The sequence below is a fragment of the Porites lutea genome, chromosome 6 (assembly GCF_958299795.1).
Source record: "Porites lutea chromosome 6, jaPorLute2.1, whole genome shotgun sequence".
In the NCBI taxonomy this organism is placed as follows: Eukaryota; Metazoa; Cnidaria; class Anthozoa; order Scleractinia; family Poritidae; genus Porites; species Porites lutea.
The window spans coordinates 23,873,123-23,891,251 of NC_133206.1; the positions used below are offsets into that span (position 1 = coordinate 23,873,123).

Consider the following 18,129-nt stretch of genomic DNA (forward strand, 5'->3'; position numbering starts at 1 on the left):
TGTTGGAGCTTAGGGGAGTGCAACAGTTTCACCCGGGGGCATCGTCTGATGGGGACAGATTTGCGGCACTAAGTTGGAATCATCTCTCAACCCTCAGTTGTGATGCACCTGAGGGATGGAGGTTCGCAGGATATAAGGTTATTGCGGCCTTTATCATGCAGGATGGTGAAGATGATCCTGGTAGGGTCGTCAGTCTTGGCACAGGAAACAAGTGAGTCCGTTACGTCAGTGTTTTTAGTTTCCTTTAACTAAAAGGTAGCCTCCCATGATCAGACGTTTTATGGGCTTCGTCACGTGTTCCTGCGGGGAAGGAAGTCGTGGTGAAGCCCTAAGAACGTCTGCGTGGGAGGCTTATTATATATGACTAACAGGTAGGCCAGTCAATTTGCCTTATGTGTCAACTCGCGTACTGTGAACTCCTTTCCTGTACCACAGCATTGAAATAAAAGAAGTGGGTAACTTGAGACGTAGGCTAATTGATCATTGTATTCCGAGAGACACCATCCACCCAACAAAAAGTTTTCCCAAATTTCTTCGTATTGAATGAAGTATTTTTTTCTTGGTGTGTGTTGGTAGGGTGTCGTGTACGGGAAGGCATATGGAGCTAAGAGAACAAGGCCTTGAAAACAAAACGTCCTGCTTTCTTTTGTTGTACTTTTCTGAAACTCCCGAATTTTCAGTTAAATTCCACAATAAACAACAGTCCATTTCATTCATTTTCGTTTTGGTTTTTCAGCAAATTGGCTGAATGGAAAGCGTCCAATCGTAATACCGTTTCTCTTTTATCATTACTTTGATTAATCAGATGCATAAGCGGAGAGAACCTACGCCTTGACGGATCAACAGTAAACGATTCCCACGCTGAAGTTATAGCGCGCAGGAGTCTGGTTAGGTTCTTTCATTACCACTTGGCAATTTTGCTGAGTGGTAAAGCGGATATGAAGAGTATCTTTGTGCAGAAGGAACGCCAAGGCAAGATTCAGCTGAGAGATGGAGTGAAGTTTCATTTGTACATTAGCACAGCTCCTTGTGGCGATGCTGCTATCTTTGTGCACGAAACTGCTACCAGGTCAGTGTAGAGGGTCCAAAATCACAGTACTTAAGAAGTAAAGTTTTGAAAAATAATGAATAGCATGAAGTGTGATGTTCCAAGTTACTGTTAAGTAGCTTTCATGCGAATGATAAAGGACCACATTTTAATTTCATAACTAGGCTCAAAAGGCGAAATGTTTTAAAACATAGTCATCGGTATATCTAGAAAGAGGAAACATTGAGGCCACGACAATAAATGGACAAAACGTGTCCTGAGTAGAAGTGTTACCTGCCTACCCGAGCTACTCTGGGCGATCCAACTTTTCCCATATTTCTCCTTACAAAACTTGGCGAACCTTTTACTTGATGGTCACCCTCCTAGCAGGTCAACTTTTGGTTGTGACTAGAATAGATACCTTAAAAATCAGGTTGGACACCTTATGTTTATTACACAACGCTATACTCTATACCACGCTATACTATATTTATGCGAATTTATTGGGCACATGTTTGAGAAAAGTTGGGAAATAAGAGTAAGAGTCAGTTGTGCAAGGAAAAGAGTTGAATACAGGGTTTAGCACCGAAGTACAGTCATTAGGGTTACTGGCACTGTTTTAAAAACGGTTAGCTTTCAATAATGCAAGGATCAATGCCATGTAAAGTACGTTAAAATTAACCGGTGTCGGCAGTTAGCCCTTGATTGTGTAGTGGATACGCATATGGATTTTATATCAAATGACGCGGGTTCAAGTCTTACGTACTACCTACTGTTTTCTTTCTTTTCTTATTCAGTTTACTACTTTACGTTATAAGACTTCTATCATGTATTTTGAGTGAAGATGACAATCTGACTCTGGGGTTTCATTCTAGTCACAACCGTCAACTTTTCTCCTTATAAACAGTTTGGCTCCCCCGGCGAGACGTGAGCGCTTTTGTCAGCTCTTGGCGCGAGCAAAATTTTGACCTTCTTCTGATCAGGTCAAAAACGTGCACACATGTCCGTTCAAAATCTTGCTCGGTTTCCCGGGTTCCGCCTAAACGAAAGGTGGATCTGTGCAAGTTTTTGTCCATTGAAATTTGTCCGGACCAGTGTGTGCAAACGAGGCCTACGTGTTAGTAGATTTTATTCGAACTGTTATATCCCAGGATTTCCGGCCTTATAAGACCTTATAATGTACCAAAAAAACATCTTCGTGGGTCTAGTCTATGAAAAGAACCTCAGGAAATCTCAAACCGCATAGAAACTTGGGTGACGGGACTAAGAGTCACATTGCCCTTTGCTGAATTAAAACAACAAAGCACATGTATCATTTCCCATTCAAATAAACCACCATTGTTTGTTTTGAATCGTGTTTGTTTTTCAACAGCATCGAGGATGCAAATCAAAGTAAAGCAGTATTTGGCTCACGTCAGCAGGGACTTTTGAGAACTAAAGTAGAGAAAGGAGAGGGAACCATTCCATTGGATCTTCAGGATGGTATTTTGACCATCGATGGAATCCGCTCTGGACAAAGATTACGCACTGCTTCGTGTAGTGACAAAATCGCCAAATGGAATGTTCTTGGTTAGTTGTATTGACATTTTCTGTTTGTAGCCAATCAGAGTGCGACCTTGATCTTTTTCCCGCCCCTGGCACCGGTCCGCTCACAGTGAGCGCCTGGAAAAATATTTTCCCGCGTTACTCACCCGTTGCAGTGTTTTAACTGTCTTGCACTGGCTTCACCTCCTTTCTACGGGTGAAACACGTTCTCCGCGCTTTATGTTCTGCCAGGGCTCACAATGACGGCCGGTCAATGTCCCGACAAACTTTTGGTTTCTCGGTCATTTTGACCAGATACGAAATTAAGTGATCAGAAAAAAAAAAAAAAAAAAACATTTTCGCACAATTACGTTTCAAGAAGACAAGCATCGTTTTTTATTTCATGTGTTTTTTGCTTGTTAGGCTAGTGCGTTCAAGTGATTATCGTTTTTGACTGGAGAGTAGAGAGACGTGATTGAGTTACAATTTCTCAGGCCGATCACTACAATCGGCAACAGTTCAGAGGCCCTGTTGTCATGATGACCGTGAACGATCGATTTATTTTAGATCAGTTGTGAAGACGATATGTAGTCCTTTCAAAGTCACACGAAAAATCGTAACAACAATCATATTAAGAGAGCCTAATTTTTCTGTGATGTTTCTCTACAGGCGTTCAAGGTTCTCTTTTGAGCATTCTAATCGAACCAGTGTATATCTCCTCTATTATTCTGGGAAAGCTCTTTCACCCAGGCCATCTCAGCCGTGCTGTTAGCATGAGGGTTGAACTGGATAATGACAACAGCTTTTCAAATCAACTCCCCAGCTCTTATCACGTCAATCATCCTAAACTAGAGCCAGGCCACCTCGTCCAGAAAGTACGTTTATGTTTTCCAATATGATCATGTAGTCACAGCCGTAACCATAAAGCGTAGATCCTCATACAAGTAGCAGAAAACAGCCGTTTACACACTACATCCGTTGTCCTATGGCGAAATGAATTTTCACATAGTTATAGTTTATCAAAGTGCCTTTTGATTGCTTTGTGTACTGTTTTGAGCATCGTTGTTGAGAAGCACGTGATGTACACGTGTCGGTATGAAGGTCCATAGAGCAGCCGAATGTTAGTGGTTAGAAACAGTAATGGAGTTATTAAACAATACGTTTGCGAGGCTGAACAAACTGCCCTAGAAATATGATTTTTTTGCTCTTTATTTCAGCAATTCAAAACTAACGTTTATTAAGAGCTTGTGAATGGTTTAAGAGGAGAAAAATAATGATCGTTACAGAACTTTAAAACAAACAAACTCAAATAAATAAATAAATAAATAAATAATGTTATTTACTTCTTTCGTTTTCACAGGAAAGCCCTCGTGAAGTTGAAACCAAGTGCAAAACTAAGACGCTATCATTGAACTGGGCAGCATGTCAGGACACTTCGGTTGAGGTATATGACGGATGTTTGGGAATGGCAGCCAACAAAATGGCAAAACCCTCTCGCCTCAGTCGACAGGCTTTGTACGCGAGTTTGAAAGAGGTATTATGGAATTTATTTTGTCGAGCAAGGGTAATGCACATGCAAATTTGACTTGTTTGGCTAATCAGTATATATTTACGTATCTTTCTGTGGATGTAGTTTTCGCTTGCCTGGTCTTATCGTTTTTATCATTGAAGCTATGACCACACGAGTCCGGTTAGAGTTGGTAAAATAAAAATCAATGTCCGAATCCGTTTACTGACATATCCACTACGGAGACCTTTTAAGAAGTTGTTTACTGTTTTACTTTGTTCTTATGTGAAGTGGACAGAAGCCATTAGAAGCCATAAGTCGCTGTCAAGACTTTTTCTCTCCAGGCCGCAAAAAACTGCACTTGCTAACCGCATTCTCTTCGCATTGACTGTTTGAATTAACAGGTTGTCAAGAATAGCCAAGACCTGGTTCATCGCCAGATTCTCGAGGCACAAATATATGGCAGAGCAAAGGAGCTGGCGACAGACTACCAAAAGACCAAGACTATGCTATACAAACGCCTGCTGGAGACTGGGTACGGACCCTGGGAATTGATGCAAAAGCCACCAGAAATGAGTCATTTTAGTTAGAGCCGAGCACTTTAGGTTAAGTCATCTTAAATCTTTTAACCTCGTGAGAGGTCTAAACGACGATGCTGCTCAATTGAATGGCCCTGCTTAGTAGGTTTCATTTGATTGGACATAGTTTAGGATTTTATTCACAGACAACATATTTTTTATCATTTATGCCTTGTACACCATACTTACAGACAAGCACTGGCCAGTAGCTTTCATTTGAATGGTCACACTTAAGGATTTCATCCACGAACGAAAAAGTAAGAACCCACCTTGTGCAATACAAACAGAGCCACAGGAGTGTTACAGTAGGCTACCTTTAATAATCTCTTACTGCAACAGTAAGATGTTTGAATAATAACAGTTAAGGAATTTTTAGTGAGGCGTTTCCAGAAAAAAAAAGAAGCGAAATAATTTAAGTTATTACAGATAGATAAACAAAACCATTCTGGTTAGAGTAGATATTGATTCAAAGAAAATATCGAGAGGTTATATTATTGATAGTTAGAAGAACATGTTATGAATTCCTTTTTATGAATAATCGTTTCAAATCCCATACGTTTTGGGATACCCGTTTACAAATAGTAACATGCGTTCCGACAGTGAGACACAAAGTAAAATAAAGTCAAGTGTGGAGATTTTCTAAATCCGTATTGTTTGGGTCTCGGTCACGAGCGACTTTCGTCGCTCGTTTTCGCATCTTTGTCCAGAAAAACATCGACACGAGGGCAAATTTACCAAGTTGGCTGTATTAACTCCTTGTCGTCCGCTTAACTACATTCAGTTAGCAGAAATTTAAGTCCTGAGTGCTGGAAATGTCTTTTTTAGACTTTCCCATGCTAACTGGCCGAAAAATGGTTCAAAAAGAAGGATCTGGTCCAAAATGCGTTTTTTTCCCTAAAATTTGGCTGACGGCAAAGGGTTTCAGCTCGAGGGAATCATTAGCATAGTATTCATCAGTATTGTAATGTGATGAGAACTATGAAATAAATAGAAAATGGCTTCAAGTTTGAGTAATGGTTATTGAAACACAGAAAAGCTTTTTTTGTGTTTTCCAGTTGCTTCTTGTCATTGCTAACGCGATGAAGTTTTTATACGTTACGTTACGTTTACGTGCTTGGTTTGTAGCTTTGTCTTCCCCGTGGGTGTTCATTGTAGATGAAGAATATAAAACGGAAACCAAAAACAACGCAGCGTGGCTTTAAATTTGGTGTACAGTTCATTTGGTTTGCCGCACCAGCCTTTTTCTGGTACAGTGAAAACTTCTATTTGCGTAATACCAGAAACACGCAAAATTAGTGTGATTGACAGATCATCTATTTGACCAAAAAGGAGGGTTTTGTTAAGGGCCATGGATGTTCTTTACATGCTAATAGCCCGTTTTACAGTTACAGATGGAAACGAGGCTGGAGTTGACCTTGTTTTGATACAACCCTTCCTGCTTTTTTATGTAAATCATGGGTCGTTATGCTAGTTAGTATTTTTTAAAAGTAGCTCTCATATGAAAAGGAAGGAGGTTTGTATCAAAACAAGATCAACCTCAGCCTCACGTTCACTCAAAGGCTAGGATGCTACGTCCGCAACTGTAAAATGGTCTTCTTTGTTTTGTAACTTTCACCAGCACACTGTTTTTTGTTGTTGTCGCTTTTTGTTTTGTTTTGTTTTTTTGTCTCTTTTTTAATTTCAAAGGAATGTAGACGAACCTCCGATAACGGCCGCCTCTCTACAATGCATGGCCACTTTTGTCGCTTTTTTGTCCCGGCGGACAGCCCATACATTCACCTTGTTTATATCGTTATAAAAGCGAACAATGTATACTGCCCGCACGCTCATTTTTTGGATTAACTTTTTTGTTTTGTCCTTTTTTTCTTCTTCTTCTTTTTTTTTGTTGATAAAATTATTTTCATTGCGATTGCGTAAATATTCCATAACAACAACTCAAATGTCTCCTCCTTTCCAAACAAAGGTGTCATACAGTAAACAGCTGCGAATAGGGACCTCCCTTTTTTCGAAGTTTGGCAAAATAGGTTCTTGTATTTTGGGGTACCTATTAACAATTTAAGCTAAGTAGGTTCTTAATAAGGTTCTTAATTCCTATGAAGGAGATAATTGGTTGTTGTTTATGAATTAACTTGGGCTTGGTCCTTAAATATACGCAATATTTATTCACAACAGTATTATTATAACCCTAACTTAACTGATGACAGAATTTATATACAGTTTGGTACAATATGTACTTGTTATGCTTATCTTTACAATCTCAAAGTTACACTCATTGGTTAAATTATTTATCATAATTTAACTGTAACCCACGTACAAGAACCTGCTCAATCTCGCTTGGCTAAAGAGTTTCTTGTATATTTTTGGGTATTTAAGTGGCAAATTCCTGCCAAGAGGTTTTTTTGAAATCCACTGGTTCTCATTCACGGGGGTTTACTGTATTACAACCCTACCAGGGGCGTAACCAAGCTTTTTGCAAAGGATGTTGTGTTTGTACCTCCACACAGGGGTCAGATTTACTGACAGCTGCCACACACCTTCGCTCGCCCCAAAGTGGCCGTTGTGGACGAGGTTCGACTGTACTGCAGTTTCAGTGCAGAGGCCTTAGATGTGATCCGCTGTCTGCATTCCAGGAGACCGTTTTTACGAAGTATCGTAACATCAAGTGTTTGCCGTAATGAGAGGCCATCTTGGTTTCGTATGTATCGAGGAGGTGGGTGTCGAGGGTTACGGAGGCCAGGGAGGGGAGGCGAGAACCCTTCTCCCTTTGATTTTGAAACTAAGAGGACCCCCTATTACAGGTAACCGCTCGATCTCGGCGAACTTGCGGAAAAAATAGAGGCCTGCAATATTAAACAGAGTAGCATTTCGTGGATGAGAAAGATGCCGTAGAAGAAGCAAAAATTTTCAGTTTTGGCTATTTTAAACGTAGGGACTTGGGCGAGTAAGAAGCCTTTCGTGATTTTTTTATAAATCTAGATACATAGACGTGTGACACTGGGAGGTGCCTAAGCCAAAGTAGTGTTGGGAATCCGTGTTTTCAGACTAAATGTTAACAAAATGCTCAGTAAATATGTTTAAAAATCGAATGTGATACGTTTTCATTTCTTTGCCGTGCAGTCTAGCGACCTGCGTTCCAGCCTTTGATAAGGAGATATCTAGAGAAGCTACCCCTGCAGGTCAAGGGTGCTCTCCAGAACATTAAGAAAAGGGGGAAAACGGGCTTACAGTCAGTTTTTTTATTATTGCTGCGGAGCGACCGTAGAGAGCGAGCAGCAACATAATTAGGATTTAAGGGAAATATATAAGGGGCGACGAATTCTCGAATTCATCACTTTTTACCATAATGCATTGCATTTAACCACACTTTTTACCTCAATGCATTGCATTTAACCAGAGTGCATTGCGCCACGAACAACTCCAATAAAACAGGGGGAAGTTCGCATCGTTTGCTGCCCAGACTCAAGAGTTTTCTTTGTAGCAAATTTTCTACAGCACGGTTAGAGGTCTTACCAAATTTAAGATACGCAAGAGTCTTTCAGATGAGTACGATGGTTAACTAAGGGATTGGATTTCAATTCAAGAGCCTTTGACTCGTCCAGGTGTTAAACCTGATGGGAAGATGAGCATTTGCTCTTCGACTCCGCAACACGGGGGATACACAAATTCCAGCTTGCTAGAAGGTGATGTGAAAGTGAGAGAATGTCATGCCATGCTGATCTTAAGAACCTGTATGAGCCGAAAATGGATGTGATTGTGACCATAGACCTATTCGGCTAACTCAATGTTGTACCCAATTCAAACTCTTTGGGAATAAAACTTTTTGTTTCAGGAATTTCCATACATTTAAATGAGAATGCCACATTATGATGCAAATACAGTACACAATGAATCTTAACCCCGGGAGATTTGAATTGGGTACAACACTGAGTTAGCCGAATGGGTCTATTCGCTTCAAAACAACAGCGGAAATCGAGATAACAAAACATATGTTTTGCGTCCTACGTTGCAGACGAGGACGTGTATCGGCGTTTTGAAAAGCATAATTATATTCTTTCATTCATTCATTGCCATGGAATATGCATTTACATTGTTTTTTTACTGTTAATAGCTCGATTAACGCGGCTGGCCATCATCTTGCCGGCGGAAGTTTCATGGAAAAGGCATTAAATTAGAGACTTTTCCCAGACTTACGTAATCAGTTACTGTGTTGTAGTGGTTAGGTGTAGTCGCGTCGAGCCGATGGTGCCGGGTTCGAGTCCTACCAAATCCTTTTTTTCCTTCTTTCTTTTTTTTCCGTTTTTTGTGTTGCTGTTTTCTATAAATATATAGCTAAATAACTGTTGCTGTTACTCAATAAAGTGCAATAAACAGCAAGAAAAGTATCGTGTTTCCAGAGAAAAGATAGTACGGTGTACTATCTTTTCTATTAAATATATGGATAAACAATCTGAATTTCTATCATTTCCTATAATTTACTTTGGTAAAACCAGAGTTGATAACCACTTGATCATTTTCTAAACAACGTTCCCACGAGTTCTTTCTATAGACTGATAGTAATTATTCTAGTACTTTCCAACATGTAAATAGGACATTCAATGACATTTTCGATTCTTTTAAGTCCCACTGCCTAACTAATGCCAGTATCAACAGAATGTGCCGCAGCATTACTATCTTTTAGATACCCTAGTTATTATTGTATATGAACACGAGAGATTCGCGAGATTTTTGCGATTTGGGAAAAATCGCGAAATTTAATACTCTCGAAATCTAAAACTCGCGAAGATTAAAATCAGGAAATTTAATACCATACATGAATAAGGACCTCCATATCATGTCTGACAGAAGAACGATGGTTATCAGAGAGTAAACATTTACCATGTAACTATTTGCTGGTTCCTATTTAGACGGTGTGGAAAACCTTATGCTTTGTTATGTTAAGCTTGTTTGCGTTTTTCGCTGCCGTCAATCATAATTACGATCACAAGCAACAAACCTTGAAACACAGAAACACACAAAACCGATCAAAATTCAGCAATCACAAATCACAAACCATGACCTTTTAACCCGTTAAAGTAAAGTTTTGTTTCCTAAGAGGTCCGTTAAGATGATTGACGACAGCGAAAAACGCAATCGTCAGTTGGCCTTTGAACTTCAGAATTCGCATGTTTTTGAAAAGCGCAGTTATACACTGCAATTCTAAAAGTCGCAAAATTAAATACTCGCGAAATGTGGCTCATGATTTTTCGCGAAATTTAATTCTCGCGAAATTAAGTGAGAACAAGACGCTGTGGGAGCGTATATTTGGGCGTGGTTGTACTTAGCGTATGTGAAGTTTGTTAGGTGTATGAGGGATATGTGGGTAGTGCAGTGGTATTGTATATTTGAGGGATTAGTTGAGATGTGTGAAGTAGTAGGCGTGGAGTGAAGTTATTGTGAGATGGAACCTCTTAAAAAAAAACATTCAGTTACAAGGAGAAAATAAAACAGGCAGATTGGGGTGTAGATTTCTGCATCAAACAGCATAAAAATAAAATAAGAAAAGGTCCCTGTTATATATGTTGTGTGTGTAATCGATTACTTTATAAGGGATCAGTTCACATTTTTGGCAAAAGTAAATAGTCGTGTCAAAATTTTTTCCGTGTACAGTCTTCATTTAATGAATATAATGTATCAACAGCTCAGTGCCACTATTATTAAACAGAGTTTGACTCTATTACCAACATCTAATAAGATCCCATATAGAAACCCAGCAACTACCTCACAAACTATACCCATCATCTTACCAATCAAGCAATGGCGTCCTATGTTGCAATTTGGCTGAGAGCAAATCTGTGTTGAAGATGTGCATTTCAAAATATTGTCATGAAGTGACAGGATTTTTGTCGTAGATTGGAACATACTGTATAAGCTGTGTAGTTCAGCAAAGAAGTAGAGTAAAGGATTTATTTTTTTGTGCGATATAATGACAGTTAGTCAGGTGAAATACGACTTGCTAAAAGTATCAAAGGCATACAGTCATTAGTTGAAGAAATTTGTAAAATCACATAAAGTTAAATTGTCAAAAACTACAATATGAAATACACTTTATATTATGCTCATGCAAGATTGAAAGCAGTGAAAGGAAAAAGATTGCGAGCAAACACAGGTATAGCTCATTTGAGTACAGCGCCAACAGTAAGTTTTATCTCAGCTCCACTGATACTCTCACTTTCAGGAAGATCAACTGGCATGATATGTCTTTTCACACCCATCGCATTGTACAGTATATTCCCATCACTAGAAAAAGGGCAGATAAAGATGCTGAAGTCCAGTATCCACATGGACTAATAACAGAGTAACACATTGCATAAACTGCTATAGTACAGCACTGTTTACAAGAACATTGGTATAAACTATTAACATTTGACATCCTACAGTATTCAACACTGATTGAACAAAGATCAACTGCAAAGTTGGCAATATGTACACCTTTAAGCTCATATATATCCTCATTCCTACATGTATATAGACTCGGAAAATATTGTACTAATTTTGCGTGTATGGACTGGTATTTTCAACAATACACATGTACCTTGACTATGACTGTTACCATACATATCATACGAACACCAGTAATAATTCCCACTGTTAAAATGAATGAGTTGTAGTTCAGAGCCAAGAGTGTTTCAAGTGGCATACAGTAGTGATACCCCTCAATACTGGCATCACCGTGCATGTTACAAGTATAACTTTCACTGTATTCAAGCTGGAAAAATCGCTCAAACACTGGCAATTCTGTTAACATTAACATAGATTGTCTTGCAAGCAATGACAGACTAGAATATAATTGGCTACCAACAACGCGCAATACAAGAACAAGTACATTAACAGTCACTCTGCTAAACAAAATTGAAAGAATAAGAAGAATCGTTACAGCTATCACAGTAGTTCCCAAAGAAGCCTGAGTCCCTTTCAATTGTTGACAATCTTCTCTTCCTTCATTGGAAGAGATTTTTATCACTATTGTCACACTGTACTGATTACCATCTACACAAATCTTGCGACTCTCGGACTTGATACAGTCGACTCTCTCTTAACGGACACCTCTATAAGACGGACACCTCTGTAAAGCGGACACTTGGAGTTGGTCCCGCCTTTCTTTACTCCCTTAATTTGACTCTCTATAAGAAGGACACCTCTCTAAGACGGACACTTAGTGCCGGTTCCAAAGGTGTCCGTCTTACAGAGAGTTGATTGTACACCTTCTTCTGTTCAAACTCTTATCGATTTTACACTTTCACTCCTGACATTCAAATTTGTCATTGCGTCTATGAGGTCCATGGTCTTTAAATGTCTTGACTATTTCCTTTGTTTTTCTTTGAGTTCGCTGACCAGCCATTATGAAAACACTCAGTGTTATTTTAGGGTGGGCCTACAGCGAACGGTGTGTGCATTTGTAAGTTTAACCCTCGATAACATACTTCAACAATACGTTCCTCGAAACAATGTCGCCAAATTTTATCCAAACTGCTTCTTACTGCTGCTTTGAAAAATTTCGGATCAAATGATGTCATTGGATTACCATGAAGCGCGACAAATTCCGCGCGCAGTTTCACATTTCCATGAGGGTTTATCCTGGGTTTTATCTATGATAAAATTCAATAAACTAAAAGTGAAACGCGTTAAGTCGAATCTGAAATGTACCGAGTCAAAGTTGGTTAAAAAAAGACAACGGTAAATGGAAGAAATACTAAGAAAGCAACTATCATATAGGTATTACGCAGAAAAAGGCATCACGCTAAAAGGCAACACGCAAAGAGCCATAACGCAAAGAGGCAACACGCAAAAAGGCATTACGAAAAGAGGCAACGCGCATAGGCGCATAACGTAAAAAGGCGGTACGCAAAGAGGCATAACGCAAAAAGGCATCGCAAAAAGTTGTAAAAAGGGCATCACGTGAGAAGTTTACTTAGGATGGAGGCCTGGATCTTAAACAGTATTATTTAGTACATACTGCAAGCAAACCGAAATGGTAGTAGAACGAGACATTCAATCTTGCTCACTTCGTGAGGTGCTTATTCAGTAACTTAGGCGTGCCCTGATTGATATATTACAACAAGTCCAAAACGGAATCGACAGCCTTTTCCTTTTTTTCCCGGCTGGAAAACTGAATTGATTTACTTTTAAGATCGGCACAGGAGCAATGCGGAGAAGTAATTAGGCGTGTTGCACCATCGATAGCACCTCGAATAACAAGATTCTACCTTCGTGAAGTAGAAAACATTCAAATTAATTTAAAACTGATAGTGACAGCCTCTTGATTCAACGTATAATGACCCGCTCCGATACAGTTTAGGGCCATTCGTCAAGACAAGGTCACCAGGAACAAAAACAAGAATGGCGCTTTCCGTTTTTGGTGAACACTGCGTTGGTCCTTTTACTTGTCCTTCGAGTTTTACTTATAGGGTGGAGAGAGGAAGGCTAACAGCTAGCGTCACGGCCCACTACGCATTCACCTTAGCTCGAGTGACCTTACCATCGCTGCATGTAAGGGAATCCGGATTTCAGAATCCGAGAAATTTTTGAATCTGGAATCCCAAATCTGGGAATAGTTTGCTTTTGGAATCTGGAATCTTAGGCTTTGGAATCCAGAATACAATTCAACGAAGCTGGAATCCCTCCAACGTTTGGAATCCAAAGTCTAAGTTCCGCTGATAAAGACTAGAATCCAGTACCTGGAATGTGGAATCCATGGCGTGGAGTCCTTGGATACCCTTACATGGGGCGGTTACCAGTTAATTTAGGACTATATTGTGGTTCAGTATTTGATTTGAGGTGGCTCCGAAACAGTGGTAAAGACGAAATTCAAAGCGGTCAGTGTAAAATGCAGACTGCGGACTGCAGACTGCAGACTGCATGCGGACCAGGGGTAAACTGCAGACTGAGTGTAAAATGCAGACTGCAGACTGAGAGTAAAACGCAGGCTGGGGTAAAATGCAGAATAAAGACTGTAGACTTTTTTAAACATTTATGCTCCTTCTTCTCCAAATCGGTGAAATAGCTAGCCAGTATCAGTTACACACTTCGCTTCCTAGTCGAAGTGCATTGCACATTCGCCAGAAGTTTCAATGAACATCCGAACAGTTTAAGTCTGTGTACCTTGATTTGCAATACTTTCATAGAAGGACATCCAAATTTCCTGCAGAACATCTTTCTTTGTTGTTGGAATGATTTACTCCCTTTTCTTCCTGTGAGTGTACAGTATTTTCGGTCAGCAGCTTTCATTTAAGCGTAAACATCGTGGTGTTGTACCAATTCACGGTCCCTGGTCAAGTATATCGAAAGTTGAAGCGTGAGATCTCTTGGACGGAACAAAGGTTCAAGATTGCGAGTATGTCTTTGGGTCGTCGACTGTCGACGACGTTCTAGAGAAGAAAGTCCTGAATGGATTTGTGAAAGCAGATGTCGTCAATTAAGTGTTCGTTTACATGTATTTGCGGGATTTTTTGGCCCTTAAACCCTTCCGCGACTACAGTTTATGTTCGGTCTGCATTTTACCCCAGCCTGCGTTTTACTCCCAGTCTGCAGTCTGCATTTTACACACAGTCTGCATTTTATCCCTGGTCCGCAGTCTGCAGTCCGCAGTCTGCGTTTTACACTGACCGAAATTCAAAGGGCTATATCGCGCTATTTGCTATCTTTTAAAAGAACTACAACAAACCCCCCATCATTGAACTCGAAACGTAATGCTCCAGATTTGTTATTTAAGACGTTGCAACAGACGAAAGGAAACGGTTTCAATGCCTTAGGGTAGATTATAAAGAATAAAAATTATAAGGCCATCGTCCATTCGTTTCTCACCGACGTAGATTTTCTTGACATCAGGTGGCTGCCTCTTGGTTTTATCAGCCTATATATTTTTAAGTTATTCAAAGAGGCGTTGGAATAAGAGGAATAAACTTTGTGTACCTTATAAGTTTGTGGTTGCTGTCGATGTGCCAGAGAGCCAGGGCAACCCTCACCGAATATTCTCTTCAATGAACTATGTTCAATTGAAGTGACCTAGGAAGAACGGACGCCTTCAGGATCTGTCCTTCTCATTGCTTCGCTTTTCTTCTCCTAAGACACCCTTATATCCATGGATAATAAGAATCCCCTCATTCTTCTCATCCCACAGTTAGTAAATTCTGAAATGATTTCTCTGCAAGTTTCGTCTAAATCGTTGTCAGAGATGAGAGTGTAGCCGGGGACCTTTTCTCTGAGGTTAAAGTTAGCCATTCTTCTTTGAATCGTTCGAATGCTCACAGACAACATTGAAGCAATTTCCCGAGCGTTAAAGCCAGTAAAGCGTTAAAGCTTGAAAGCGTTAAAGCCAGTAAAAACTTTAAGGTGTCAGCGTGTATCTCTATTCGTGGTCTACCTCGCATCCCATTATAAACAACTGTAGGTGTGGTGGGGTCATCCTCAGATTGATGGCAATTTTCCACTGCTGTTAACGCTGCACGAAGAACCGCTTAAACCTGTCCACCATCTTGGTAAGGATGTGCGGATCTCAAAAGTAAATCAATCAAGTTTTCCGGCCGGAAAGAAATGCAACCGCGGTGAATTCTGTTTTAGACTTGTTTATATCAATCAGGGCACGCAAAGCACCTCACGAGGTGAGCAAGATGAAACGTCTCGTTCGAATACCATTTCGGTTTGCTCGCAGTACAGTAAACTCCCTTTATAGCGGACACTGTAGGGACCTCAAGTTGGTGTCCTCATTAGCGAGAGTCCGTAATAGCGGGAGTTTATTTCAGTCAAACGTCTGTAATTTGTTTTTGCTGGGGATTTAGCTGCTGTCCGTATTATCGGGGTGTCCGTTATAGCGGGGTGTCCGCAAGGCGAGAGTTGACTGTATGTACTAAATAATACTGTTTGAGATCCAGGCCTGGATCCTAAGTAAACTTCTCACGTGATGCCCTTTTTGCAAATTGCCTTTTTTGCGATGCCTTTTTGCGTACTGCCATTTTGCGTTATGCCTTTTTGCGTGTTGCTTCTTTGCGTGATGTTTTTTGCGTGTTGCCTTTTGCGTTACGCCTCTTTGCGTGATTCCTTTTTGCGTGTTGCCTCTTTGCGTTATGCCTCTTTGCGTAATGTCTTCCTGCGTGTTGGCTCTTTGCGTGCTGCCTTTTAGCATGATACCTTTTATCGTAATGCCTTTTTCTGCGTGATACCTATATGATAGTGGCTTTTTTAGTATTTCTTCCTTTTTCGGTGATCTTTTTTTACCAACTTTGACTCGGTATATTTTAGGTTATTGAATTTTGTCATACCTATTGCAACCTGTCAGTTTTCACGCCCTGTGTTGAATTTCATTTGCACGTGCTGCTAGAACATTATATATTCAGTTTCGTTTGTACCTTCGGGGCACTTGATAGAGATTAAAATGCCGATTCAGTAACCGCTTGAACGTGTGGCTCGCTGTGTTATCACATGGTGGCAGCGGTGGCCGCTTCTGCTTCGTTTTTTTTTAACCGTCTACGTTATACAGCATGCAAGGTGGTGATACCTCCAATGGACAGTCTGGTGCGGTAGCGCCGCCATCGTCGACTTTTCATCAGATTACTCCGCCGAAGTACCTTGACTTGAAACATAGTGGAGAAATTGCCGAAAACTGGAAGCTTTGGAAAGAGAAATATAACAATTATTTTGTCATTTCTCATTTGGGTCGAGAAACCCCGGAGTTTCAGTTGGCGATGTTCAAACATACGATCTGAGATGATGCGTTGAAAAGTCATCAAAACATTCAACTACGCCGAGGGGGAGAACTCGAGTGATTGGCGCGTTGCAATGGGAAAAATGGAGAAGCATTGCATCGGCGAAGTCAACGAAATTTATGAACGATACTGTTTTAATATGCGAGACAAGCTTCCAACGGAGTCGGTTGATAGTTTTGTTGCCGAGTTGAGGAATCTGGCCAAAACATGTAATTTTTGCGATTGTTTGCGGGATTGTTTAATCCGTGATCGTATTGTCCTTGGAATTAAAAACGAGCAGACGACCAAGAAGTTGCTGAGAGTAAGAGGTCTTACTCTGAATCTTTGCATCGACGTGTGTCTTCTTAATGAGGAAGTTGCTGAGTTGCAAATGAAGTCGTTATCTGGGCCGGTGGATAACATTAATCAAGTAAAGTCAAGTTCTAAAAAGCCTCGAGATCCAACGCCGGTGGACGGGCGGTCGGCAAAGAAAATTTCCTGCAAATCTTGTTGCTATGACCATCAACCTGATAGGAAGATGTGCCCCGCATGGGGAAAGAAGTGCAAGCGATGCAAGGAAAAGAATCATTTTGCCAAGAAGTGTAAGAAAGTTCCTGTCCATAATATTGAGAGCGAAGAGGAGTTAGAGGAGATCATCGTTGTAAGAGTACAGGCTTTGAGAGGGAGAGCTGTGTATGCGAGAATGCTGGTTCAGTGTGCTGGTTAGGCAGCAACCGGTGCAATTTCAAGTTGATTGTGGCGCAAGTGCAAATATTTTACCTCTGAAGTGTGCTGAGGGCGAGGAACTCGACTCGTGTTCGCAAACGCTTGTCATGTGTAATGGAACTAAAGTGACGCCTGTCGGTTCCTGTGCGTTGCCTGTTGTGAATCCGAAAACTAATGAGAAGTACAAGGTCCGGTTTCTAGTCGTGAAAGAGGATTTGACCCCTCTGCTTGGCTTAAATGCAACGCAGAAAATGAAGCTGTTAACTGTACACAACGAAAACTTCATTAATGTCGTGGAGAATGCAAATGATGATCACAGCTAATCACGCGGATGTCTTTAACAAAGTTCTCGGAACACTTCCAGGAAAAGTTCGCCTGCAAGTTTACCCAGATTGCAAGCCTGTTATCCTTCCAGCAAGAAAAGTCCCTGTGTCTGTTCGGGAGTAGTTCAAAGAAGAGCTCCAAAGGTTGGAACGTCTTAAAGTAAACACTCCTTTTGATGAACCGACTGAGTGGGTTAGTCAGATTGTTGTAGCTGTAAAGACGTCCGGCGAACTGCGTGTTTGTATTGACCCGCGACCACTTAATACTGTCTTGAAGAGGGAACGTTATCAAATTCCCGTCATTGATGATTTGTTGCCCGACTTGACAGATGCCTGTGTGTTTACAAAGGTTGATTTAGCCTCTGCTTTTTGGCATCTGGAGTTAGATCGCGAGTCTAGTATGCTCCCGACATTTGCTACGCCATATGGGCGATATCGTTGGCTCCGTTTGCCGCTTGGTCTCAGTGTTTCGAGTGAAATTTTTCAGAAACGTCTCCATCAAGAATTACAAGGTCTCCCGGGTGTAAAGTGTATTGCAGATGATATTCTCATCCAAGGCACGTGCGAGGCTGATCATGACAGCAATCTAGATGGATTCATGCGCAGATGTCAGCAGAAAGGTATCAAGCTCAATGCCGAGAAGTTAGAGTACAAGTGTAGTTTCATGGGCACCTGCTAACCACAGAGGGTCTAAAGCCAGATCCAGAGAAAGTGAGAACAATCGTCG

At 40.7% G+C, this 18,129-nt stretch overlaps 1 protein-coding gene across 1 annotated transcript in view; it reads left to right on the forward strand.

Annotated features, from left to right (window-relative positions):
• LOC140940021 (double-stranded RNA-specific editase 1-like) overlaps positions 1-5,280 on the forward strand; it is a 19,962-nt gene extending 14,682 nt beyond the window's left edge. Inside the window, exons 7-12 of the mRNA XM_073388883.1 lie at positions 1-211; positions 806-1,069; positions 2,400-2,596; positions 3,221-3,426; positions 3,912-4,085; positions 4,463-5,280. The exon at positions 1-211 is cut by the window's left edge and continues 279 nt beyond it. Coding sequence (XP_073244984.1) covers positions 1-211; positions 806-1,069; positions 2,400-2,596; positions 3,221-3,426; positions 3,912-4,085; positions 4,463-4,648 — 1,238 coding nt within the window. The 3' untranslated portion in view covers positions 4,649-5,280. The remainder of the gene's footprint in view (positions 212-805; positions 1,070-2,399; positions 2,597-3,220; positions 3,427-3,911; positions 4,086-4,462) is intronic.
• Positions 5,281-18,129: the final 12,849 nt, after the last annotated feature.